The sequence below is a fragment of the Protomyctophum bolini genome, assembly GCF_963924005.1.
Source record: "Protomyctophum bolini genome assembly, chromosome: 7".
Classification (NCBI taxonomy): Eukaryota; Metazoa; Chordata; class Actinopteri; order Myctophiformes; family Myctophidae; genus Protomyctophum; species Protomyctophum bolini.
The window spans coordinates 35,856,324-35,884,246 of record NC_137868.1 but is presented as its reverse complement, the minus strand read 5'-3'; the positions used below and the strand labels follow the sequence as shown (position 1 = coordinate 35,884,246).

Sequence of the window (27,923 nt, the reverse complement as noted above, 5' to 3'; positions counted from 1 at the left end):
AACGAGAGAATGCGAGAGAGGAGTCCAATACGTTTTTCTTCCCTCTTCTTTTTGTAATTACCTTCCAATGTTTTTACTGGAAGAGTTGTGTCCTCAGGGGCCACGCCTCCGATACAAAAGCACACAGGCTGGCACACAGAGAGGCGCTGTGGAGAACAGGCTAGAAATGATTCACTGGACTCGAGGCTGGCCAAGGTAGCGATCGATAGGAGGTTAAAAAAACAATGAAAACTGAAAACAATATTGGCAGAAACACAAACATTTTCATGGTCTGGGAAGAAAATAATGCTGCAAAGTGTGCGTCTGTCTTCACAATACTTCAGATGTATGGGGCGCGCTTGTTGTTTTGTTTTTAGTTTTTTTACCCACCATGGAGGAAAGTGATGGCCACTAAAAAGATAAGGATCTATAACATCCTCGTCCGTGCGACAAGCTACAGTCTAATGCAGCAAAGTGTTGTGGTCTGCGGTTGTTTATGTGCCTGCGGGTCTGAATTTGGAAAGCCATTTTCTCGTTTAATTCTAGTGGCAGTATATTCCTGGTGGTCCTTTATGTCCCCAAACAGCCATCCAGGCAAACATCAGGTGTTCGTTATCCCACAGCAGGTGCTTGTGATCAAACGACAGCCAAAGCCATTTAAAAGTGTTTATGGCACCGTATCCATCCGCCATATTGGTGGATGTTCATGAAACATCATGAGGGTCCAGTGAATATTCATGCATATCTCTCTGTGTGCTGCAACAAACAGTGTGTATCGTGTACCTCGCTGACTACGTTTTTCATTTATGTTTTATTGGCAAGGCTCCATTCATTTAGATTCTCAATCCGTAATGCTGTGGCCAGGTGGTTAGAGTGGCTGCTCTGTACAGTAGCTGAATGGTCACAGGTTTGATCCCTGAAACAAACAAGTAATTAGTCATCAAACAAACAAGTGATTAGTGTGTCTGTAATTGTTCTGCAATGTGCTTTAAAATTCCTGAAAGGAGAAGTGCAGTGAACCAGCCAAGAGGCCAAGGTCAGGTGTTAGACGACAGTGTGATGAGTGTGTCTAATTGAGACAGAGCCCGGCGCTCCAAACGGAGATTGACACTTAATCACAAACACATTACACCTCTGGGAATGGGCAAACTGCCCCCCCCCCCCCCCCCAGCCTCCGACCTGTCATTGTGATGACTCTACTCCCTATCAATATCCGTCTCAGATTTATGTCATCTGGACCGGGGCTGTGGCCTCGACTCAGCCCCGGGTTTGGCAACCGTCCATCTGTCAGCTTCCCCCAAAGTCCTTCTGTGACGCGGCGGTGTAAAAATGGACCATCGATAAGGGTGGTCCTCACCTACAGTATACACCCTCTTATGCACCCAATGTAAATATGCAGGTGGAGCTGAGGAGTGCTTTATGTGTCATGGCTGTAAGCATGTGCATCTCCATCCACCAGGGAGAAACACAGGCACAGATTGTTGGTACTTTGGGGTACTGGTTAACACACTGAGTGTCATAAACAGAGATTAATAAAAGGACGGAACTTTATTGATATCATAACGGAGCGCATCGCTCCACAGGCAATGGAGCGCCTGTTGGGCAACATTCAATGTCATTTCCGGGTGGGGACGACATCCAAAGTGTTCCCCACCATTTTAGTGGATGAGACCGACAAAATGTGAATAACTCTTGATCAAAAATCAATCCGTCCAATTCTAATCAAAGATTATGTGTTAGACGGCCCATCGCGGTCCCGTCGCTAGTCGCGTTAGAATTAATCATACCTCCCGTTGTTGTCAATCGCCTCAGAGGTGTTTTGCCAACATCTAGCTACTTCAGCTACATCCAAGATGGCGCCTGGTGCATCGCTGCTGCTCCGTTGCTGCAAATCGTTGTGCGCTCCGATTTAATGGTCCTAAATACCCCTAGGTGTTCGTGGTGTTAAAATGGTGTGTATGTTGTGGACAGCTTAGCTGATTGCACTGCTGAAGATTTGAACAAACAAGTGAGATAATTACCAATTATGTGCATGTGTGTATATGTTTAATGGAGAGAGAGAGAGAGAGAGAGAGAGCGTGAACGAGCGAGAGAGAGAGAGCGAGAACGCAAATTGTATAGGGTTGTTTCGGTTGAGTGGCTTATTATAATGAGTTATCACCATCGATTCTAAGACGTCAAGTTATCTGCCTGAGGCCATGCAATTAAATCTGTAAGACATTGAGTTTGAAAGGACCCATGGAGATAACCATATATTTGAAGTGCATGTACAGTAGCGTGACAATTACACACTGTTCAGATACCAGGAATAAATAAATTGGGGTAAAATGATTGGTAAAAGGGATGTCACTCATTAGTGGTCTGTACCGATAGATGGCCGAGCGGAGGCCCGTCCCAGCGTTACAGGCACTTGCACACATAGACATCAAAGGGGGCTCGAGCTCTAAACATTCCAAAAAGTCCATAGACTTGGCTGCCATAGGACGTAATTTCAAAAGCCAGACGTTGGAGGGGCTAGCGCCAATCAAAAAATGCCTTCTCATGAATGCAGCATTTACAATGGTTAAATAAATGCAAATCACCCTCTTTACATGCCATACCCGAAGGGAGCATTCAGGAGAATTGCCTTTTTCCGAACTCTGAAACGTAGCATTTTACGTGTAGAAATCCACTATTTTAGCATTTTTTTGACCTGTGGCAAGTGGTAGTGTTTCTCGGCGGCATCAGTCCGACACTCTACCCTAAACCCTAAACCTAACCCTAACCGCAAGCACGACGCAACACATGTCGGATCAACACACTGCCGGGAAAGCAAGCGGCAGTCGAGTGTCATAATCCCCCCTAGTTTCCACGGCAGATGCTGTCCCTTCTCCCGGCTGTGCCGCGGCTTTTACCGGCAGTTTACCGGCAGTCCCGAACAGACCGAGATGGAGTAGCAGTGGAGTGACATAATCCCCCGGCAGATACCGCCCCTTCTCTTGGTAGCGCCGCGGCTGTTGCCAGCAGTAACCGGCAGCTTACTGGCAGTGCCGAACGGACCGAGATGGAGTAGCAGTGGAGTGGCATAACCCCCCGGCAGCGTCGCGTCTCATTGCCGTTGCCGGAAAATGCACTCGCTGTTTCTGTTTTTTTGGGAGTTCGCCCCACTGCCTCTCTAACATTCTCTGCACGTTCCTGCAGCGTTAATATGCGTGCTTGCCCTTGGTGTCCCCGCCAGGACCTCTGTTTACCACAGGACCATGTCACCATGCTGACATGTTAATGGGATCAGGCACTGATAACAAGCTGCTAATGAAAATCTAATCACACAACTCAACACCCCCCAACCCCGCCCCATGAATCACCCCACCCCACTGCTCTGAGTGTCTCACACATGATGATACTCTGTCTGTCTGTCTGTCTGTCTGTCTGTCACACTCTTTCGCGATCTCTGCTGTACCTTTAAAGAGAGACAGACATTAACAGCTACAGTACAACAGGGAAATTATATCACCATTTGTTTTAAATGTGTCTCTGGAATTAGAAAGGGGATACAGGGAATATTTTGTAGCATTTCCTCTGCTTCCTTCAGGGCTGCATAGAGGCAGGAGATGTAAAGGCAGTTTTTAATTTAGTTCCGTAGCAGAGAGGTTCATACAGGGGTCGGTTCATGTTGGATCAGCACATCAGTTACAAATACAAAAAAAGTACAGTGTATATGCAGTTACTTTGTATGGGTATATAGGCAGTATTTTATCTGTACACCGTCACTCTGAGGATGGGAAGATACGGTATGTTTTGGAGACAGCTCTCGGTCCTTGTCAGAGATGGGGGCTCTGGAGAGCCACTAACTGGGATGAAGGCCTGAGGCACCAGGTACTGCAGTGAAGCCCCAGGGAGAGTCTTTACAGAGCGGCTCCAATGCCCCACATACTGTACTGTACACATTACGACACTGTTTCTCAAACAGTGTTGTAATGTACAGTATGTGGTCCATGGAATATCTTTGTGGGGCGCTAGCCCCTCCAATGTCTGGCTTTTGGAAATCATGTCATATGGCAGCTATAGGGATGTTAATAGTTAATTGTTAACGTTATTCGATTAATCGCCGGTAAGAAATTATTCAATTAAACTTAACAGTTAACAATTGAACGAAAATGATGCGGTTCCATCAATGGAGGGGTTTTCTGTGAATGTAACACACAGTTTAAAAAGTCCCCCCACCTTGGTAGCCACAGAAACGTCTCTGCTTTTGCATGTGATGTGATCGACAAGACAGTGCGCTTTTCATTTAATGTTATTCCTCATACAAAAATGCCAAATGGGCAAATAAATATTTGATTATGGAATAAAATATGCCTTTTGTATTCTTTCTGTATATCAGCAAAATATGGATTTTGATGTTAGAGGATAATTAATTTATCGATAATTGCCATCCCTAATGGTAGCCAAGTCTATGCACGTTTTTATTTTTACTAAAATGTATGAAAAATATGTTTAAATAATAATAATAATAGTGTGGGGGGAAAACAACTCAACACCGGCGTGCAACGAAGAATAAACCTAGCTTCAAATATTAATTATACAAATAAAATACATGTGTTGTGCCAACGTTTATATTAAATATAATGTTGTGGGGAGGTGGGATTGGGTGGTTCTTGAGGATTGTTCAAAATGTGCTATAACCATAGCTCAAATGTTTTTATTAGCTATAATAATAATAATAATAATAATAATAATAAACTTTATGTATAAAGTGCTTTTCGAAAACAATGTTTACAAAGTGCTTTACAATGCCAAGGTGCCAATGCCAAGCCCACTACCACATTTTGAACAATCCTCTTCTTAACATCTTCTCAACAAGAACCAGTGCATTGCACAGGCCAGACTGAGGCAGTATGCAGCGCTGGGGCCCAGGCCTGTGTTCTATTGAGCTGTGATGATGAAGATTTACTGCTGGGTTATTTATATACATATGCAACGGCGGTGCGAGGTGAAGCCGTATAGCAGTAGGAGCTCTCAGGCTTCATGACTGTTTTGTTGCCTTCATCTCACAGGAACTACTGAGGGAGTGTTTGGAGCCTTTCACACTGATGCAGGTTCATCATATATCAATGTATTATATTGTAATATCTTGTGTACAGTATATTTACATTAGAGTTAAAGCCATTTTCTTAAGGTACTTGAAGGTGCATTGTTCAACACGCAGGCTGTTTTTGACCCCCAGAAAAGCAGCAGTCAGGGATGGGCAGGGAATTGTCTGTGCTCTGGGTCTTTTGGGTTTTATAAGCCTTCCTTTCTCTGGCCAGGGCAGACGGATAGATTGAGACACGCTGCAGAATGGATGATATGACAGCCAGTGTCACGAGCTGTGGTGTAAAGATAGGAGACTCTGTTCGCTCATCCTCTCCTCTCTGGAGTCAACCTGCCAGTTGATTCTGACAGCAGCCCGGAGGACAATTCCAGAGGTCAACACCGCCAAACTTCCTCCTCTCCCTGGCGAGGTTACAGCAGCTGATGTAGCCTTACCTTCCTCAAGTGCCGCGAGGCACAGTCTACTCCTACAATAGCCACACTTGTATTCCATTCATTATCCTGTCTGAAACCTACTTTTGCGTGTACCGTGGCCGTCCCCAGGGCCTGGGGTAATTGTCTACCGGCCCCTCACCTCTGTGATAAAGACCTGGGGAGAGCGAGAGACGGGCCAGTCCCTTCCCAGCAGAATCTGCTTTGAATGAGAGGTGGAGAGGTGGATGGGGGGGGTGGAGGTAGACATTGTGTGAAGATGAGGTGTCGGAGAAGTGGAGGAGTGGAAGCAGAAGCAGGCTAAGGATGGCCTGTGGCTCTGTGCAATAGTTTTCATCCTGTCACCTTGTGGCCTGTTATTGCATTGTAGTGGAGTGGAGGCATTTTTCAGAGCTGCAGCAGCGCGGCCCTGGAGATGACGGCTCAGGGTGTGTTGTGTGTGTCTTAATGCATGTTTTAAAACACCCTGGACTGGACGGATTGTTCTCTGAGGGATGAAGTTGATGAAGTGATTGACCCCCTCAACCCCCTTTTCCATTCTTGTTGCTGCATATTTTGAATAGAAATAAACTGAGAGAAAAAGAGGGTGAAACAAAGACATGCATAAGCAACTTTCCAAGAAAGACAATTCAAGATCAAAGCAGACACACAAAGAGAGAGAAAAAAAAAAGAAAAAAGGTTTGTGTCTCATTCAATTCAATCTCTCACACACACACCGTGTAGTGTTGTGATACATTTTCAACATAGTGAAATCTGAAATGTATATAGGTCAACTCCCTGGATAGTGTCCCCCTCGGGGCACAAGTCTCCAATGTGAAAAGGGTGCATTTGTTCTTACGCCTTTGTTGGCAATTAGATGATTTGAGGCATTTTGTTCCAAAAATGTGTTTTGCAAAAATCCCAGTGTTGGTGGTGCTATAACAGGCCAATGTGAAAAGGGTGGGATTTATTCCTCAGCTTAGTAGGAAAGTGTGTGAAAAATGTCACGTAAATAGCAAGCTGCGTTCATGATTTGAGGCTTTTTGTTCAAAACGGACCAATCCTGCAAACTTTGGAAGCAAATGTTAGCCAATTATGATGGAATATGAAATATCGGACAGATCAGTCTTGAGACTATAGAGCAGGGGTTCTGGGGACCCCCGGAAATGCTTTGGCCATGTCCCATTTTTCCAGCCATTCAGTTGCAAATATATATGGCCTTAGTCCTACTCCTCCTCCCAGCCAACACTCCTGAGAACCCGAGGTAGTTACTCCCCCCTTTTGATTGACATCAAAAGGGCATGTGAGCTCAAACCCACAATTCAACATTTTGGTTTTAAGATGATGATATTCATTTTGTATTCATCCTTAGGACCCCAAATCACACCTTGGAAAGCATGAGTGTCTATTTCAAACAAAGTATTTTTTGACAGCAGGAATTGCCTGTCATAATTTGACCCCCCAGTATTAGGATGTTGATATTCATTCATCAGCCAACACTCCCCACTGGCAGGTAGTTACCCCACCCCCAGAGAGGACATACCGTATATGAAAGTCACAAAGGCAGACTGACAGACATGCTAAAAAAGAAGAGAGAGACAGACAGATTGAGAGACTTGAAGCTGGAAGCCTCAGAGAGACTATCAAATGTCTGTCAGACCATAAACCTCTTGTCATTGGGAAATATCAATGCCTTGAGGGCCAAATTGTTCTACAGAATATAGAGAATGTCAAGAGAATGTCAATGTTCAAATGAGGGGGTGGGGTGGAGTGGTCTTCCACCTGATGTACAAAAGATAGGAAACATGATCTATAGAATGTGTGTATGCATATGAAACAAGTGTATGTGTGTATATGGAGTATGTGTAACACTGTCCTACATTTATAATATTATTTCCAATTTAATGACCACTTCTCTTGATAGAATCAGATTCTGGCTTTTGAAATTCTTTCATATGGCCTCCACGTCTATGGACTTTTAATGTTCATTTAGAGCACAGACAAGTCTATGGACTTTTAATGTTTGTTTTTTGAGCACTTCAAACATGCATAAAGTACGCAGCCAAGTCTATGGACATTCTAATGTTAGTTTAGAGCACTGTAAACAAATATTACCAGAACTGTGAGGCCACTTAACTTACTAAGTTTTCCCCCTGACAATTCCGGGAGGAAAAACGGGCAAGCACCGGGGCGAGTCTTCCGGTATTCGTTGAGAGCACTTGTGCTCTGACCTTGACGCAGAGGAGAGTGGGTGGAGTGGTAGGTATCGGTACAGCATGTGGGAAGAGGACATACAAGAGAGTGAAAAGGTGTAGCTCCTCTACAGTCTACACTACTTCAGTGTGCTGTCAGGGTCTTCCATCTCTGCCTCTCCTTTACCTTCACCCCTCTTTTTTTAATTCTCTGAAGTCCCTCCTCTCTCCGGCTCACTGATGATTCCTATCTATTATTCGGGTCCACAATCGCTCTTACCTCTAATCTCAACCTTTCTCTCTTACAGTCTCTCGTTTTTCCATCGTGGCTTGACACAGATAGTGTCGCCCACAGCCTGTGACCAGGGTCGGGTCCACCACTGCTCCATGTGAATCATGATGTGCTGGATCAGTCCTAATCTTGTTATGGATGTTCCCGTACCCTTGAGAGGAGCACAGAGGAATGGATGGCGCTTTATCAGATTTCACTGTGCTTTGAAGCATAATTCATGAAAGGTCATAATGTAGTGGCGTGTGTACTGTATGTGAGGTGTGTATATGCCTCAAGATGTGATGATGTCTTCATTCAAATAGTGGCTGCTAGAATTCCAGTAAAATGTGGCCATCGAGACTCCTTTTGCTGTGTGGATCTTTAGATAAGATAAAAGACAAGGTGATAAACATACAAAAGCCTTACTCCTATGTCCATGGTCCTAGTATAAGAGAGATACGTACATGACGTCTATTGAACTCTATTGAACTGGCTTAAGGTTTTGTTGATTGACAAGTAATGTTGCTTTGTGTTGAGAAGAGAATATACTGTAAGTGTAAGATCTTAAGTTAATTCTGGTCACTGAGATTGTCTTACAAACAGGTAAAATACCCAACAATACTCAGCTAAAGGTTTTATGGTTATTGCAGTTCGTTGCTGCAAGTCTTTGTTTATAGTATATCCAGTGACAGCTCATCATTTGCATATTCACTCTGAGTCTACAGGGACAAACAACTGTGAGTATGAATGTCAGAGTTGCTTAAAACACTGCAGTGTCTCTGCTGACACAAGTTTACCTCATCACACCATTTAGTCAGTCTGTTGTCTGTAATAAAAACTATACTATTTGATGTGTGCCTTTTTCCCCGCGGTTCGCCTTTTTTTAAAGAAAAGAATTCAACCTAAACAGTCTCAAAAGTGAGATTCTGAATTTAGTTGAAAAAGAAAAGAGAATAGCTTTACCCAGAACACTGACTTTACAAGGCTGTAGTGATTAACACTTCTCAAATGCTGTCACCACATTGAAGGTAAGCGTGAAGGTGTACTGTATAATCACAGACCTGATGATAATATATAGCATCACAGTACAGTTCCTACTGAGATACTTAAAAGTGATTCTTCACTTCTCCATAATGAGTGTAAATGGTAAACAGGCTGCTTGGCTCTCTGATGTTTTCAAAATAAGTTATTCTGTATTGACCGGGCAATGGGCATCCAGTGAAAGGCTCAATGATTGAGCTCAAGGTTGCACTTTTAATAAGCCATCACTTCAGTGTTATAACCCTTTGTAGTTGGACCAATCACAGTACAGTAACATTACAGTTGAACACTCCGTGGACCTCCACAAGGTCTTCAAAACCTCTTTATTTTATTTTATAGGATTGTCTTTTTGTCCCAGAATGTGGATTTCATGTTTGCTCCCAACATGTCAGGGAGTGTGGCTCTCACTATGATTATCTTTTTCTTCCTGACATTATGTCACTCTCGTTCTTGGTCGTGGCCCTGATGACCTACTGTGCCTTCACTCTCAAGTCCTCCTGAAACAGATGGGCACAGTGGAGGCAAGGACTGGGCAGAACGCCATCGCAGAGAGATCCACTCCTCTCCTCGCCCACTGTGTCCCAAAATAATCTCACCGCTGTCACATGGGGCACAGAATGGAATCATCCAATCTGTACCGTAGCATCTCTTTCTACTGTCGTCCTCCAACTCTCCTTATGGCGTGCTCTCTGTCTCATGGCGTAGTATGCCATGTGTTAATGTTTCAAATAGTTTCAGGTGCAGGACCCCCAAATTTATACCCTGACCCCCATTTGAGACAGATTTGTGCCAGAAGAGATGTTTATTGTTAGATTAGATCTAGTTCATCATTCTAAAACTGTCAGTGTCTATAGCTATAGGTGGGAGATAACAGTGGAGTGAATGAAACCTATAATCTGAATCATTCTTCTGGGGACCCCTTGAAACCCACTCGCAGACCCCTGAGGTTCCCCAGACACCACCATAGCCTATATGAAATTAGATTGTGCCTAAAATGGCTTGCAGATTTTGAGCGACTTATTCATTTAAATAATTACTGCATGGTATGTATGTGTCCCCGACTCCCCGGCATGCATGTTTCTTTCTTTCACACATGGTTTCCACTCAGCTATCACATATAATAACTGCACCTCTCGTTGATTTGGAGTGTTAATGGAGCGTAAAGGGCGATGGAGTGAGTGGGGCTGTTTCCCTGCATTATTTTGGCTGTTGAGTTAAGTGAAACACGCTAATAGCATGTATTGTATATTAAAGCTAAAAGAACATATCCAGGGTGTAAGTGGACAGAACAGGACCACTGCAGCCTCATCAATCAGCAGGATTATAATTATTCAACATGGCTTCATGGGCTTGGAATAGTCTCATTAGGACAATCGATTAGATTTACAACTACAAAGAATACACAAAACGCGCGCGCGCGCGCACACACACACACATTTTAATCATTTATTTATGTCCACATAAGAGAAACACACACACACACACACACACACACACACACACACAGGATTGTGTTTCACCACTTCATAAAGGTTGTTCGTCAGACATTGGCATGCTAGTAAGGTGAACCGCTTTTATATTACTACTTGGAATTCTCCTTGGTTGTGGTTTGTAGGCACAGACAATAATGCAGCTCACAGTGGTGGACAACATTCACATTTTTATTCTGTCATAAGGGGAGAATATTGATATTTGTATGAATATTTTTGTATAACAATTTTTTTATGAAGTGTCTTGCTCAGGGTCACTTTGACATGGAGCTGTCCATGGTCTGCTGTGTTCAGGAACATAAAGACCTTGGGAGTGCAAAGACAACAGGCCTGATTATGTCTGTACGCCTGAAGGTCTTGCATCATTGTTGTGCTAATCACGTTAGCCGACATGGACGCTATGCAGGACAGATGCTAGGCGAGGGGCAATAGGGTTATGTTATCCTGATTAGAACGGTCCTTGTGGAGGTACTGTATTGTGAATCTCTCTTTTCTAGGAGCTAGCAGACCTCCCTCTGTCTCCCTCAATTTATGTAGAGTTCATTATACCTCTCTAAGTCTTGCTCTCTAGATATCACTCTCTCTCATCACTCTTTCACTATAATCTCCTTTTGTACCGGCATGTACAACCACAACTGTAAGTCTGTGAATGTATTTGTGGTTGTGTATTAGTCTTGTGCCACGCACACAGACAGAAAGACAGACAGACAGACAGACCGTTCAATATGACTTGGACACTTTGGAGTTTGTATGTCTTTGTCTTTGTATGGCTTGTTGGAGAATCATTTCCATTTTATGGACTGGATCTTTTTGATGTTAGGGTCATTGTCTCGGTTAATGGTTCATGTCTTGCTCAAATACAAAGTTTCACAGGCTGCAATAGTTCTTGATGCTTCACACATATTTAAAGGAGTGCAGTGTATTGCCAACATTTTTCAGCTGTAAAAGCCTTGACATTTCTAGGTCCCCCGGTAGGAAGACATTTTTCATTCAAGCATTGTTTTGTTGTCACTTGCAGTGGCATACAGCTGAAAATGGCAAACACAGAAACAGAAAAACAGAACGTATGGCGCTGCCCTATAAAGTCAGAAATTTGAATGCCATCAATACATTCCTGCACTAGCTGGCCCATCACCCTGCCTGACATTCTCTCTCTCTCTGCTCCCTCCAGGGTCCTATATGCTGGTGAACTCCTCCCAGCATGCTGCGGGGCAACGTGCCCAGCTGCTGCTCCAGACGCTGAGTGAAAACGACACGCACTGCGTCCAGTTCAGCTACTTCCTGTACAGCCGTGACGGTCACAGTCCGGGGGCCCTGCGGGCGTACGTGCGAGTCAACGGGGGCCCGCTGGGCAGCCCCGTGTGGAACACGTCAGGTTCCCATGGCAAACAGTGGCACCAGGTGGAGCTGGCTGTCAGCACCTTCTGGCCTAACGAGTACCAGGTGAGAAATGTCTTCACTACATATAATGAGTACCAGGTGAGACATGTATGTACATTCAATCTCATTTAGCTTTGACCTATCTAGTGTTGTCCAGTGTGAGGATAAAATGACCTAAATTCGTATCACATTGTAAACAATCACCAGGCACGTAGTAAAAGTTCAAACCTTCAGTGCTGCTCCCACAATGTTCTAGTAACCAGAAATTGTCCAAAGCATACATATCTTATCATCATACATATTATAGTTGAATTATCGGTCACTTTAACCAGAGTGGACATTTACTACTACCTTTTTTTATTTTTTTATTTATGTGGACAACTGGACATTTCTCACTTTGTACCTATTTGACCCCTCTTTTGTGATCATCCTGAGTGCACAATTCCTTCACGTGTGAATGAGCATTAAGTTAAAATCTTCCCCAATCAGCCCAGTGGCCTAAAATGAGTTTCACAGCCCTGGTCTATGGAAAGGAGGTGCTGTTTAGTTTTATTGGTTAAATGTAAGGACTGTACGACCCTTGGTGTCAGTGATTAACTATACATGATACGTGATTTATTTTTTATTTTTTAAACAATATATTTATTGACATTTTGTTCAAGGAAATGGGTCTGATTAAGTAGGAGAGCTGAACATAAGACAATGTAGGTGCGTTGGTGTATTGTGTAGTTCTGCATAAGCCACCAGCACTTAGACACAAGAGATCCCAGTCCATAAATCCAATTTATATTTTCTGCTAACTCTGCAGAGCTGTCAGAAAGCAATTAAGTTGAGTAGTGTGCATTTTATCGAGAACTGTCAATCCCTCCGACTTAATTAACTTCCATTTGGTTCCACGAGATCTGACCTTCACTGTGTAAATAGTAGTCACTCTTTGTACAAACATGGACTCAAGGTAGGGTGACACTGTCCAACCAACAGAGTGCAATCTGACAGTGAGGGATATTTAAAGTTGACAGGAACAAACATGGCTTGGGCACACACACACACACACACACACACACACACACACACACACACACAACACACACACACACACACACACACACACACACACACACACACACACACACACACACACACACACACACACACACACACACACACACGTTTGTCTCACACGCTCGCACAGCAGCGGTGCAGTTAATGTTGACCTTAAACCAAGGAAAAGGACATCGATAATGACTGATGCTTGCAGAGCACAGATGAGCTTGCTCTTTCTCTCAGTATTACATTTGCTTGGAGACTCATCTCAGTACATCTGTCACGACACAAGGATTACAATCTTTGCCGATCAATGCTGTTATCAATCACATAGCAGGTGAGTCACATGGTGCCGATACTGCCAATCAGAGGCTTCAGACAAAGAGTACAGGAAGGAGATGAGAGATAAACTGCTTTAACTGCCATTATAGAACTACTTCAAATGACTAATGGGTTAGTTTTAGGCTAGCTTTCGTCTTTATACTCTTTGTGTTTAAAGTGGTGGTAAATTGCTAATGTTTGAGGTCCTAGAGATATTGCAGTTTAATCTACCTGCCTCCTTGCACTTCAATTTCCATATTCAGTTATGCAAGGACAACTCCTCAATGGATAAAGGACAACTTGAATGAAGGATAACTTATTTTTATTGAATATAAAATGAGCAATATACTTATTATGATTTGACAATTAATTGGCTCTGCTTTTTATTCCCCATACATAAACTGCAGATGCAAAATAATAATAATAATCTTTATTGTCCCGAAGGATATTCATCTTCACAGTTCTGTTCAACAACAACAAAAACAACACATAACACAGAAAAACATAACACCAAGACAAACAAAAACATGAGTTCCCCACTGTGTACAGAACCATCCTATCGGCGGGGCAGTTTGTTTAATGCCGCGATGGCTGAGGGGACAAAACTGAAACAAACCTTTTTCCAGGGTAAGGTTCTGTATCTTTGTCCTGATGGCATGAGGTTGATACAGGGGATGATCAGTGTCAAGTGATATTGAGAGTGCTAGCCGTGTGCTGGCATTATTGTTCATATCAGAAGGACATGAGGTAGCTGGGGTGGTGGAGGGTGAGTGTTTGACCTGAGGTAGCTGGGGTGGTGGAGGGTGAGTGTTTGACCTGAGGTAGCTGGGGTGGTGGAGGGTGAGTGTTTGACATGAGGTAGCTGGGGTGGTGGAGGGTGAGTGTTTGACATGAGGTAGCTGGGGTGGTGGAGGGTGAGTGTTTGACATGAGGTAGCTGGGGTGGTGGAGGGTGAGTGTTTGAGCAAGACAGCAGGGATGAGAGTGGCAGCAGCAGCATGAGCAGCAGCAAAAGCAAGCAGGAATGAGCAGTGCAACGTCCAGTTTAAACAGAGCAGCCTGAGATTGAAGTGACTGAGTCAATGGATGAGTGGAGCTGAGGAGGTCCAGTGGTCGGCCAGCAACAACTGCACTGAGTTTCTTGACAAAACGACGCTCATTTATTTACTCCATGCACCTTACAGCAATACAGCCCCTTTTCCTACAGTAGCTCTGAGAAGTCATCTCAAATCAACAATTGCAGCAACCTGTTATACTGTACCTGACGAATGAGAGGAGACTTTGGGCCCTATTTTCATCAGTACTAAACAGGCCCGGAGTGGGACTCCAAATCAGGCCGGGAGTTATACGCCCTGGCAGGCCACACGGCGCGGGGGCCCTTGGGGGACATTTTGGGGGCCTTTACAGTAATTTCACATGAGAAATGTACCATCTGATGTTATTTATATTATTAACTTCTTCCCTCCATTAACACAAGACCACAACGTAGTTGTGCTGCAGCAACACTGCCTGAATTGAATTGAAATTGACTGTGGCTGGCCTGGCCTGAGCTTAGGAGAGATTTATTTTTTGCTGGCCTGACCTGATAAAAAAAACAACAATATATATATATATATATATATATTTATTTATTTTGGACAGCCAGGCCACTAGGAGGCAGGCCACCGGGAATCGTCCTGGTGCTCCCGATGGCCAAACCGGGCCTGGTGCTAAACCCCTTTTCCCTAAACTTCTTTGCCTTTTTTACTATTTTAAAAAGCATTTTTGGATAATTCAAATAGCCATTATACAAGCTCACAACGTGTTGATACATTGGCTAGTTGAACAATTTTAATATGTTTTTCAAAATCGTAAAAATCACACTCATGTGAAGTGAGGGGCGCCCTTATGATCGTACATCATCATCATACATCACATTCCGTGCTCACTGCTGCCAATCAAATCATCTCAAACAAACACACAAAGCTGGGCATATAGGGCCCCTCAAGAAAGGCAAAGAGGTTTATGGATAAGTTGTTCTATCACTGGCGAAAATAAGGTCCTTTGTCTTGTGCCAGCCCAGTGCTACTCCCAGGAGCACAAGGACTCCAGGGATACAGGAGGGCAGAGGAGGTGATGAAAGAGAGAGAGAGTCTTGAGTGTCTTTAGCATGTCTTGAATGCAACCTGTGACTTCAAAGGACTTTGGTTTAGTGTTGGCCCTGCAGTGATCATAATGCAATCTGATCAATGAGATCTGTGGTCTCTCTCTCTCTCTCTCTCTCTCTCTCTCTCTCTCTCTCTCTCTCTCTCTCTCTGGTAGTGCTGTCTGTGATAGCTGGGGGACCTTGTTATCAAATATTAAAGATGTTATCTGGGCCCATCAAGATCCTCAACAGCGTCTCGAAGGCCACTTCCGTCTTTCCCTCTACCACACATTTGTTTCCATGTTTACTGTCCTCCTTTTATACACCTTATCACTTCGCTTTATACCTGCTATTTTTGAGCATTCCTATGTCCAGCTTTTAGTGTGTGTGTGTGTGTGTGTGTGTGTGTGTGTGTGTGTGTGTGTGTGTGTGTGTGTGTGTGTGTGTGTGTGTAAACACAAACTTTGTTCTAACACAAACATTAAATGCCATTGACAATCAATGGACAATTTTGAGTGTTTGTGTAAACACAAACATTGCGTAACACAAATATTGAAGACGAAGGTGAGGACGCAAATTCTGATCATGTATGATGATGTACGATGATAAGAGCGCCCCTCACTAAACGCGGGGGTGATTTTTTTCACCTTGCTGACATCTCTTTTAAAGGAAGGTGGTATTTTTGTGGAGTGCATGCAAGCCCCTCCAATACGTGTCTTTTGAAGATTACGTTAATGTTTGTCTAGAGCACTTATGTCTAAATTACGTTAATGTTTGTCTAGAGCACTTATGTCTAGATTACGTTAATGTTTGTCTAGAGCACTTATGTCTAGATTACGTTAATGTTTGTCTAGAGCACTTATGTCTAGATTACGTTAATGTTTGTCTAGAGCACTTATGCCGTAAATCGTTTGCCAGCCAAGTCTATGGACTGTTTGTTTAGGGGCACTAAATGACAACGTAAGACGACATGTGGCCGATATAAATACAACTAATTTTGTTTCAGAATGGTGGGGGGGAGGGGCATGCTTAAAGCAAACATTAAAAAGTCCATATTCCATATTCTTGGCTGCCCCCATATTCTCCCCCCCCCCCCGCCATATTTCTAGCTGTTTGAGGAACTATCCCTCTTCCCCTCTGTCTCTTAACAGGGAGCACACAGGCATTACCATTTCATTATGTCCATGTGACTAAATATTTTACAGGGACAAATTAAATGTCTCTGGATACATAGCAAGCCCTTCTAATAGTCTTAACATTACCCAGTAATTTATTAGGCTCTCGTAATGGCCATTTTATTTTTAACTGTAAATCACTGGCTGCCAGATTTTTTTTTCCTGTCCAGTGTATTCTCTTCTTCTGAAAGTGACTAACCAGTCATTAGAATAGACTATTGGCATATGGAATGGATATGTTCCACCAGGAAAGTGGCTTTCAATAAAAGTCTGAGGAGGAAGGTTGTTTATTAAAACAAATGCTCCAAAAGTCTCCTTCTTAATAACCCGATGTCCTAATGGCTCAAACAATTAAAGATTACCGTAGTCTGCAATCAATCCCTCATTGAGTGTTTTAGCTTGGCAGAGAATAATTGCTCCTTCACATAGACTTCCAATGTATTTTTTTGTTGTCTCTGCCTTTCTGTCTGCCATTAAATCCAGCTCACTGCCTGAGCTTTGAATTAAACATGGTGCTAATTAGTGATGCACAATATAATCGGTAGCATATCGAAATCGGCCATATCTGGACGATTATTTTCACAGATATTCATGACGCAATAATATTGTGACCGTCAATGGCTCTGTCAGGGAGAGAGGACGTGTGAAAGAGTAAGAGAGACAGATAGAAATGAAAGGGGAGAATGCTGCACTAACCAGGTGGAAAATAATGGAGGCTTATAAAATTACAAAAAGATGGAAATGGCAAATGCTAATGTAATCCTCCATCTGAAATGCCTCTTTAGGTTCAGGTTCCAATGTCGTCCAGGAAAAGAAACAGCAGATTGTCTGTGGTGCCCAGAGAAATAACAAGATCACCCAGTTCACCCAGCCCCTGTTGTACTTCACCTCTCACCCCCCTCCCCTCTCTAAGCCCCCCTTCTTTTTTACCCTAATCTCTTCACATCCCAACCAGGTGTGTGTGTAAGGCATTTAATTTGCCCTAAGGTCACGTATGGCTCGGGGCTGTCGTCACGGCAATTGTTGCTGTAATGAGAGCTCTCCCTCCCAGGTCTCTGGAGGATCACTATCTGTTCTGCTGACGGTGGAAGGCTGGAATTTGGGGCAGAGGTCCCAGAAGATGTTGTTGTGCTCGTGTGATTTGGTGTGTTCGCTGCACATTCTGGTCTGGGGGAGATAATCTGTGTATCATCGCCATGCGGTGCAGAAAAAACAAATTGGCCACAAGGTATTAGAACACATCTTGATTTATGACTGAGTAAAGACAATAAGCCCCCCAATCTGTATGACCTCAACACCCTTGAGGTAAGGCATATCACCTATGACCGTGTTTGCAACTGTTGGCAGACGTATTTAAGTGGATTTTTCCAATGTTGAATCCTGCCATTGACATAAATGACGTGAATTGTAGTGTTTTATTGATTCAGAATGGTCTTGCTATAATATCTACCGTGAAACAGTGTTTCCCATTGATAGGCAACACTCTGCTCTGTGTATTTGCTGAAACAATATTAACGCTTCTGAAGACTTTAAAAAGTTTGTTAGACAGATTAGTTATAGGTGATTTTGCTTCCTGATCTTTTGGGAAGTCAAAGTGAAGGTTTTCAAAGTAATAGACGCGTGCATCCGGGCGGCAGTAAAGGGACTAGCGAGTCTTTGGTGGAAGTCAAAGTGTTAAGTTGCATCAGCTGTAGCTGTTATCCACCTTTAGGTCAGAAGATTATGAGAAACAATAATTCAAAGCTTCCCTTCCATCAAATGTGTGGACGGAAGGCCTTCCTCTGTGCTGGGAAAACAAACATCACCCCGGTGTCTCATAACCGTCTCACCATTACTGCGGCCAGTGATTTGATATTGATTAGGTTTGGCGGTAGGCCATGGGTTCTCTTGGGGGTCCTGTTGTGGACCTTATTGGTCCACAACAGGACAATGGAGTGTTGACCTCCGCTGAGTCCCATGACCTCTGTGCTAGCTGTAGTATCCTCCGTTATGGCTCCACAGCAGCCTGCGTCCAGGATGCTGAATGAGGGTCCAAACAACACCTCAGCCCTCCTGATGAAGTCATTATTTTCTCACGGCCACCGGAGGATCAAAACAAGACATTATACTGTACATCTCTCTGTTCCTCTGCCTCCGCCTACATTCATGTCTACCCTGCTTTTTCTCTCCCTCTTTCGGGTCAGTAGCTGTTCAATGGTGTGGAGATAGTGTTGTTTTCTAATTAATGTTTCTGTCACTGAAAGTGCAATAGAGTCTGCTCTGCCTCTCGGCGGTTCCATTTGAATATTGCAGTTTAGTGTTTGTCTCAGTTTGAAGCGCTGTGAGGCCAGATGTGATGGTCTCAGTTTGAAGCGCTGTGAGGCCAGATGTGATGGCGTCCTTCAGCTCATGTGTTCCATGACTGAATAAGAAAAACAGTGACAAAACAATCACTAGAATCAGTGAGCTGGGAATTTATTTTATGCAATGTCTAATTATTGATGTTTTTAATGAGACCGACTAATTCCCACTCTCACAGGTCCTGATTGAGGCGGCTGTTTCCAGGGAGCGGCGAGGCTACATGGCCATAGACGACATCATGCTGCTGAACTACCCCTGCTGTAAGTGTCACTTCACACACCGTTTGAAGGACAAGGAACTATTACAAGAGGCTGACTAGGCCTAGAAGAGTTGGGCCAACGAGGAGGACATGAATGGCAGGTTGACCTTTATGTCTGCCCTGAGGTGTCTCACAGCAAAAGGGCTCTAATAGAGCACTGAAGTCAAACATAATTTACCCATCCTAGCTGGGTCGTGTTTGCTTCCCCCATTTTGTATTCCCTTCCCATAGACTTTTTGTCAGGTGAAACCTGACTAATGAAAGCTCATGAAATGTAGACGACCTTGTTTTATATTGCGTCAAATAAGAAATAAGAAAAATCAATCAACTGACAGTGAGAAATCGTTGATTGGTTACATTTTTGCCGCAAACACTGTATCAAATATGAGTGACTGACTACGATACAGACAATTTACAATTTACAATTTACAATTTAGGCATTTAGCAGACGCTCTTAATGCAGAGTGACTTACATTAAGCAAGAACAAAAAAGCATGGGAATACATCACATAAAAACATTTATCAAGAAACATGCGTAAGCTAAGAAAGTAACAGTGGAATATCTATATAATGAAGCTATACATATAAACTATACATCTATACTACTATGCTATACATATATACTATGACGTGTTATGACTACATACAATGCAATTATAGTGCTGTCTACATAACATGCTATAAGTCTGTATCAAATGCTATCTAAGTCTACAGAAATGCTATCTAAGGGGGTGGGGTAAGTGCTATGGGCCATGATGGAGTCTGAAAAGGTGGGTTTTCAGACTACGGCGGAAGATTGGGAGTGATGCTGCAGTTCTGACTGCAATGGGAAGTGCATTCCACAGTTTTGGAGCCAGACAGAAGTCGGCCTCCTGGTGGCGCTATAACAGGCCGTTCTGGAAGATTTGGGGCAGATCGAGGTTCATCGTTGGCATCCAGGGAGTGTGAGTGCAAAATTTGGCCGGGTTAACGGTGCCGGAGATTAGCTGATAACAGACGGACGGACAGACGGGCAGACTCTCACACACACGGACTCACACACGGACGGAGTGCAAAACATACTCTTTCCCCATGCCTTCGTTGGATACAATAAATGTGGAGGGTTTCACTGTGCTGGCTCCAATATCAACATCTGGCGTTCGGAATTACGTCCTATGACAGCCAAGTCTTTGGAATTGTAATTAGATTTAGAGCAATTTAAACAAACATAGTGTAGCAGCCAAGTCTATGCACTATTAATCTATTAATGTTTGTTTAGAGCACTTTAACAAACATTGTTTTGCCATCGGAGAGTGTGAAGCTTTGTGGCTTCATGAAGCGTAACCTCTGAGATGAGTCGGTGGCAGGGTTTCTGTCGAAGAGTTTTCTTCTTTCCCTGTGTCGTTGGTGTAAACGAGGACTGGAGCTCAGTATGCCCCCCCCCCCCCCCCCCCCACACACACACACACACACACACACACACACACACACACACTTACTCTTAGAAGCAGTTAACACTGCTGCTCTGCTTTGAGGTGACTCGTATAACTGACACGAGCTTGAAGGGTATTGTTCCCACTGTCTTCCACACAGCACACATCTTATTAATATTTACATATTCCCACTGTTGTTGTCAGAGTTTTGGACAGAATCATCCACAATGGATGAATGGAGCCTTTCTTGGCGTCGGATAACAAGAGGATACCACCGGCGATGTGGTTAGAGGAACGCCGGCAGGGATAATTTCCTCTCCTGTAGGACCACCCAGCTACACCCCCCCCCCATCTCTCCCAGACACAGGCAGATGGCATCCTCCACATCCTCCCACCATGACCATTAAATAATTAAGACTCTCATCAAGACCTGGGCACGATGTCGGATGCGTGGTACACGGCCAGCCCCGCATCGCTTGGCAAGCAGCGGGCACGCACGTATAGGGGAGGAGGGAGGAAACTGCAGGGAGGCCGATTCAAAGGAAGGAAAGAGATTACAAAAGAACAGCAGACAGAAAGAGAAACATGCACATTTCTCCGCCTCCATCTGAATTGGGGCTAAAACACCTCAGTACGTTTGACATTTTCTGTTCTCCTCTACCGAGACGTTCAACTCTGAAACTCAGTGGAATGAAATATTTATCAGCCTAAAGAGTCCCGGGGATAAGATTTGACACATTTAGCTGTGTAACACTGCAGATGATGCCAACTGTAGGGTCTGGTTCACACTCATTTCCCTGTTTGTTTGTGCTGCCTTGTCGTTAGGCATGAATTATGAATTAACCTTCAGGGAGGAAGGAGTCACTGGAAGGAAACATGGACACCTGTGGTGTACGCATTTTAACCACACGCACGCACGTACGCACGCACGCACGCACAGACCTCAAACATCTGCTTCTCCCTGATGCTTAAACCTTGTTTAAGTGTCAGGTGACATGTCTCCCTGTCAATCATCTGGACTGACAGATTGTGTTTTCAGAGCTGTGTGTCAACCTGCAGGACTCTGACTCTCACTGTGAGAGTCACAGTCCTATCATAGTTTAATCACCATGTCCTCACATTTTATATATCGGGGCTATATATACATACCCGTATATACAGTACGTACACACTGAGGGCTATTCCATGTACAGTATATGAATACTTTAGGTCTTTGTTTGGTAAAGTGAAACTAGTGTCGTGTTTACAGTATTAATAACTAATAAATCACTTTTATAATAATGTAACAATATTATTTTATCAATTTACAAATACATTAATTAAATAAGTTTGAGTCAAGTATTATTTCAACATATCTGTCAGTGTGTATGTAGGGGAACCATCAGACCCTAAATCATTTTTGTAATAACTATAGTTCTTTCCATCCAGCAGTTGTCAGTCATACAGGGACATTATTGGACTCATATCAAACTTGTTTGTTTATTTGGATATCAGAGATTATGAGGATCAATGGTAATTCATACAAGTCCTGACCTTTTATGCATTTTATTAAGTTATGAATGCATTAGAGCCCTTGTGAACAATGTAATGACATTCATGATAGTAATGGAAAAGAGTCGGACCATTAAAAGATCCATCAATAATATAACTCATCTGCTAATGCTGCAATCTGCTCTCTGCCACATGGAATTTATGTTGATATATGTAAAGATAAAATCACTGTCTTGTTCTCTGACTTTGTGAACAGCTGAGTCATATGCTCCTTTTCTCTCTCTCTCTCTCTCTCTCTCTCTCTCTCTCTCTCTCTCTCTCTCTCTCTCTCTCTCTCTCTCTCTCCCCCTGTGTCTCTCTGTGTCTCTCTTGCCGTCTCTCTAGATAAGGCTCCTCACTTCTCCAGGCTGGGAGATGAAGAGGTCAACTCAGGGCAGAATGCCACCTTCCAGTGTGTGGCTGCTGGCCGTGCTGCTGAGGCTGACAAGTTTCTGCTGGAGGTCAGTGGTGGCAAACATCATACCTCATACAGTAAACTGTACTATACAACTGTACACTGCAGGCAATGTTTCCCCTGTATGCATTATTCAGCCACCACAGTATGATTTTTAGTAGGGATGTCCCGATTCTTTTTCATTCCCGATCCGATCCCGATACAATTTCTGTGTTTGCCGATAACGAATACCGATAACAATGTTGATCTCGTGTTGTGTTTATAGCAGACTCCTCACTCATATGTGCACTTGCAGTTTTGGTTTTGGCAACTCGAAAGCAAATTCCACATGCCCCAACATTTTATTTACCATACCCTTACCCCTGTGTCGGATCGGTGGTTAGACTGGCATCGGTGGTTAGACTGGCATATTCGCAGATACCGATATGACCCGATATGACAAATAAGGGTACCGATACTAGAAGTACCGATACTTTTCCGATACGATACAGTATCGGGACATCTAATTTTTTTTGTAAGTGGCTAAGAATAGGCCAAAAAAAGGCAAATTACCACAAAAGACTACAAAAAATAAAATACAAATAAAAAATCACTAAAAATATTGCTATAGAGTGTGTATTCAATCTCTCCTGGTCTCTCTAGTTCTTTAGTAACCATAACATATCTAGTTATGGGTTAAACATTTTCTCCATTCAAGAGAGAGCTAAACTCCAAAAAGATAATTTATCTTGTGTTTGTTTGTTTGCAATTTATTTTTGTTTCATCACTACCAATTCCACTTGTTTATCCTGTATCTTGTATGAGTTCTCTATCCTGCTTGTCCCTGTTGTTGCTACTATATAGATAACTTAGTTCAGCAAAAACACAGCACATTGAAAGCAGGTATTTTTCACAGGATTATTATAAAGAATAACTCTGCCAAATGGGTTTAAGGCTTTAGGTGCATTGAATAATGAACTGTAAGTAAAGGCCTATTTAGCCTACATTTAGAGCATTTATTTTGGTACAAAATCACTTGAAATTGACTGTGTTTGCAACACAAGCGGTGGTTTTCATAAATGAACGTTCTCTGTCTTTGAAGGTGTCGGTGTTTAAATAAAGCATTCCAGACAGTGTTTTAAAGCTAAAAGCACTGCAGGCCACAGAGGCCTGGGAGCTTCTTCAGCCCCAGTGCCTTTGAAACACTGGATTAATTATTACTAGATCATCATAGAGCTCCTCTCTCTCTCTCTCTCTCTCTCTCTCTCTCTCTCTCTCTCGCTCTCTCTCTTCAATGGTTCTTTTCAAATTGAGCCTCTGTTTTAGATTATATATATTCCTCAGTAAGGTCTCTCTCCCCGGTGGAAACGGTGCTCTGTGGTCTGACATTGTTTCATTTCTAACAGCCCTGAAGAAAGTTGAATTGTAGTTCAGGGTCATCATTTCTGGTTCCGTTCTGGTGCTGTGATTATAGAGTAGCTGCACGTTCAAGGCTCACATGCACTCTGACCACCTACAGTATGTGATAATTACGCTATAGGCCCATGGGGCCGGTCTTCTGTATTGTATGAAACCAGGATGATGTGTGATTCACATAATGGATGGCGTACCTTATTACGCCCTACCATGAAACCCTCAGGAATGTTGGCGTCAGAGGGAGGTTGATGTGAAACCGTTGGTTTGGTCACGGCACAGTGACAAAGACAGATGCCTCTGGTAATTAGCTGTCATAGCCATGCAGGTGTCTTATCAACTGTGCCGTGACTTGCCTCTCATCTCTCTCCATGTTGATATATGTCCTGTGCCTGTGTCCCACATTTAAGAGACTGTCAGGGCCGTTCTTGCCGATCAAGCTGCCTCGGCTGCCATTATTTGTTGTGATCTTTTGGTGTTCATGTCCGCAGTGCCAGCTGCAGTCCAATCTCAGCACATGGGCTCCTGCCAAGTTAACAAGTTAACAGATTGTTTTGCCGTTGCCTCGCCAATTAGCTGCCATTAGGTGCCAGATTGTTAGCCTAACACCTCACGCTCTCCATGCTTATTATTTACCCTTGATTTCTACCATCTCTGTTTTTTTTTGCAATTGGAATCTGGTATAAATGGAGACAGCCCATGAGAGACGCATTGCAGGCCAAGTCCTGGAGATGATTGAGGGTTAGTGTGTTGTTTTTGTGCAGCCGTCTTCTTCACCCTAATCAGTGTCAAGTCTGTTTACGAGGGCTGGCTAGCTCTGGTCCATATAGCTTTAGAAGGAGTTCTCCTTATCACTATTTCCCCCACAGTAGCATAATGGCCAGATAGTGGCCTCTTGTTTTTAGTAAAAAAAAATATATACACTTTCACTTTCGCACCAAAACAAAGACAGTTTTATGGAGTTGAAAGCCTACGTACAGATCTCGTGAATGAAATGTTTCTTTTGAAGTTCTGTAGATGAGGGCGCAGGGGGCCTAACTATTTTTTATTTTCTTTTACATCCGGTGGATTATTTTACATTTTGGTCAAAAAGTGCATTTTAGACCAAATTATGTGGGGAGCTGCGAGTGTCCCCACTAAGGAAATAGTCTTTCAACATCTTAAAACCATCTTTGTTTTGTCTTGAACACAAGACAAATATTATGTTCAAGGTTTGCTGTTTAGACTGTAGATGTGAAGGATGCTGCCTATTCTATAGCCTCACACACTGATGTAGACAGATTATTTTTTAAATACATTCAATATACATTATTTCCCCATTTTCTCCCAATTTAACCCTATCCCCAACTGGGAGGATGTAGCAGCAGCAACCTTCTTGACCGGCTTCCCTCAATTCCCAACAGATCCACAAACGTATTGTTTTCTGGTTTCAACATCCACTTGTGTGTTGGCTTGTGAGGCGCACCTTAGCGAGACATATAAACTTCATCGCTCCACGGTATTGCGCGTCGATCTATGCGCGGATTGTGTGAGCGACACCTTTGCAGGACGGAGCATGAATTAGGCAGCTGCGCGAGCACGAACACCTCTGGTGATCATAGAGCGCTGCCTCGACTGTAGGTGTGGTTTTGAGGACAACTGCTGTGAATTGCTATTAATGTTTCCACATAACAGAAACCAAGGATTATATATTTCAAGGGCGAGAGATCTCAATAAAAATCCTAAGCATTCTTCCTCCACACTGGGAGAAAAACAGCATCTGAAAGTTTGATGGTGCATTTTTCTGTTAATAATGGATTTGAAACCCTAGATGCTGTGGTGGTGGGTACCACTTCACTGCTGTACCGAGTGCCCAATGAGACATTGTTGATGAGCTTCACTAAGCAATGACACTCATGTCATGTCATGTATCCCCCCCTCATAATCACTACAACCTTAACCAGATTTCATTTGTTTGTATCAAAGTATGCCTGATTGTAATCTTGGGTGATTAAATGGGGGAGTGATGGTCCTGCTTTTGTAATTAAATGGCACACGCTTGAACAGTCATCCTTTGTAATCAGTCAAATAAGAAGCGGTGCACATAGTGATAATTGAAATACATTATGTTGTGACATTGTTAGCGGGTTGACTTTGCTCTGCTCCGGGGAATAGATTGGCATCACTGTGTATGTATGTGTGTGTGTGTGTGTGTGTGTGTGTGTGTGTGTGTGTGTGTGTGTGTGTGTGTGTGTGTGTGTGTGTGTGTGTGTGTGTGTGTGAGTGTGAGTGTGAGTGTGTGCGTGTGCGTGTGCGACTGTGCGTGCATGTGTGCGTGTCCTGGTTCTCTGACCCGTCTTGTCCTGTCTCTCCAGCGTCACACTGGGGACGTAGAATCCACAGCGTCGATCAAACACCTGAGTCACCGGCGCTTTGTGGCGTCCTTCCAGCTGGACGGCGTGCAGCGAGCAGATCAGGACCTCTACCGCTGTGTCACCCAGTCCTCCAGGGGCTCCGGGGTCTCCAACTTTGCTGAGCTCATCGTCAAAGGTTAGAAAACTGATTAAAAAAAAAATTCAACATGAGCCAAACACTCTCAGCCAGTCTCTCTGTTTCTCTCATCCTCATCTTCCTCCCATGCCAGTGTATTGCTTCCCCCCTCCGTTTTTCCATTTATCATTTTATTTCCTGTCTGTTTTCCATCATGTCAATCTCCTGTCCTTATCTTTCACAGCAACACATGAGATTCTGTTTGATAACAGGTTTTCTATTCCCCTTAGACGGAGCATAATTTATTTGGAATGAAACAAACACAGTTTGGTGTGAAATGTAGACAGTGGTCCAGAGCATGTTCTTCAGTGTGCTGCACGGGTGCAGGCTTTAGTTCCGACATACTATTGATCCGAAACCTCAATCCTAACCTAACCCTAACCGCAAGCACGGGAGCAGTGCATGTCGGACCATCGCTTTTTCACATCGCATCGCATGTCCCCCCGCTTTGGATCTTCGTGTGTCGGAAAAGCGTGCGCACCCCGTGCTGCACGCTGTTGTACGGAAAAGAACAAAAGAGGTGACTCAGTGTTCGCTCTAAACTCTTCCAGCGTTCTCCTCCAGATGTGAGAGGGATCCATGAGTGGCAGGTGGCTGCCACCAACAGCTCCATGCAATACTTCTTTTTTTTGTCACACTGACTGTCAAGGCACGCTTGTTGTCAGACTTTGACTGGCTTGACTCTGGAGTCCTGCATCACCATGATGCGCTCTGTCCCATTGCTCCACTCACTCTAACATTGCAGAGTGATGGTGCTGCTGTGACAGCCCTGCCATGACACAGATAAGGACACACCATGACCAGTCTGGTCCAACTGCTCCACAGACGGACAGATGGGTCAGCATGGATAAGGTAGTCTAGTGATAAAAAGTGTTTGGTATGCGACAGAGGCACAGAGCAGTCTTCTGCCAGATTTTTGCTAAACCCTCAGTACAGCAGCAGGCAGTAAATGCATTGATAAAAGGCCATGGAATCCATCCTAAGAAGTAAAGACATACAGAGAGCCTCACCACTCTCTCAGTTAACACATACAGTATTACAGTATGCTTTTTATCTGGCCGTTGTTTTCCTCACTTCGGTTGCAGGGAATATTTATTTTGTTAGTCTAATTAGTCTCTGCGGCGTCTGCGCTGCCAATCTTCTGCTCTGTTATGTTACATACAATGCAAAGCAGAATCCTTAACAAGACTTTCATAAATCTCCTCCCCTCTCCCACTAAAGAGAGGCTAAACATCCTTTTAATTAGCCGGATCCACTTATTTTTAATACGTTCAGACTCTGGATTGCAATGCAGCATCAAACCAATCACAACTCTCGCTCCACATGAATTACATATTGGCACTTTTTCTTCCCATATGGTATTGTTCCGTCTTTTCGGTCCTAAGCACATTTTGAAGGCTTTTTATTTATTTATTTTGGGGGATTTACTACTGTACCTTGTTAAATCACCTTGTTGTAAGGCAGAGTGAAAGATGATGAGGTTCTGGTGGTATTGTGGAAGGCCTTCAGTGCAGGCAGCCATAATAGACAGCAGTGTGTCTACAG

General features: G+C 43.5%; 1 protein-coding gene across 1 annotated transcript in view; it reads left to right on the top strand.

Annotated features, from left to right (window-relative positions):
- The window catches only part of LOC308318998 (receptor-type tyrosine-protein phosphatase U-like), a 148,395-nt gene that overhangs the window by 49,176 nt on the left and 71,296 nt on the right, over positions 1-27,923 (top strand). Inside the window, exons 3-6 of the mRNA XM_080768773.1 lie at positions 11,629-11,900; positions 19,020-19,101; positions 22,388-22,503; positions 26,204-26,378. Of these exons, the coding sequence (XP_080624899.1) occupies positions 11,629-11,900; positions 19,020-19,101; positions 22,388-22,503; positions 26,204-26,378 (645 nt within the window). The remainder of the gene's footprint in view (positions 1-11,628; positions 11,901-19,019; positions 19,102-22,387; positions 22,504-26,203; positions 26,379-27,923) is intronic.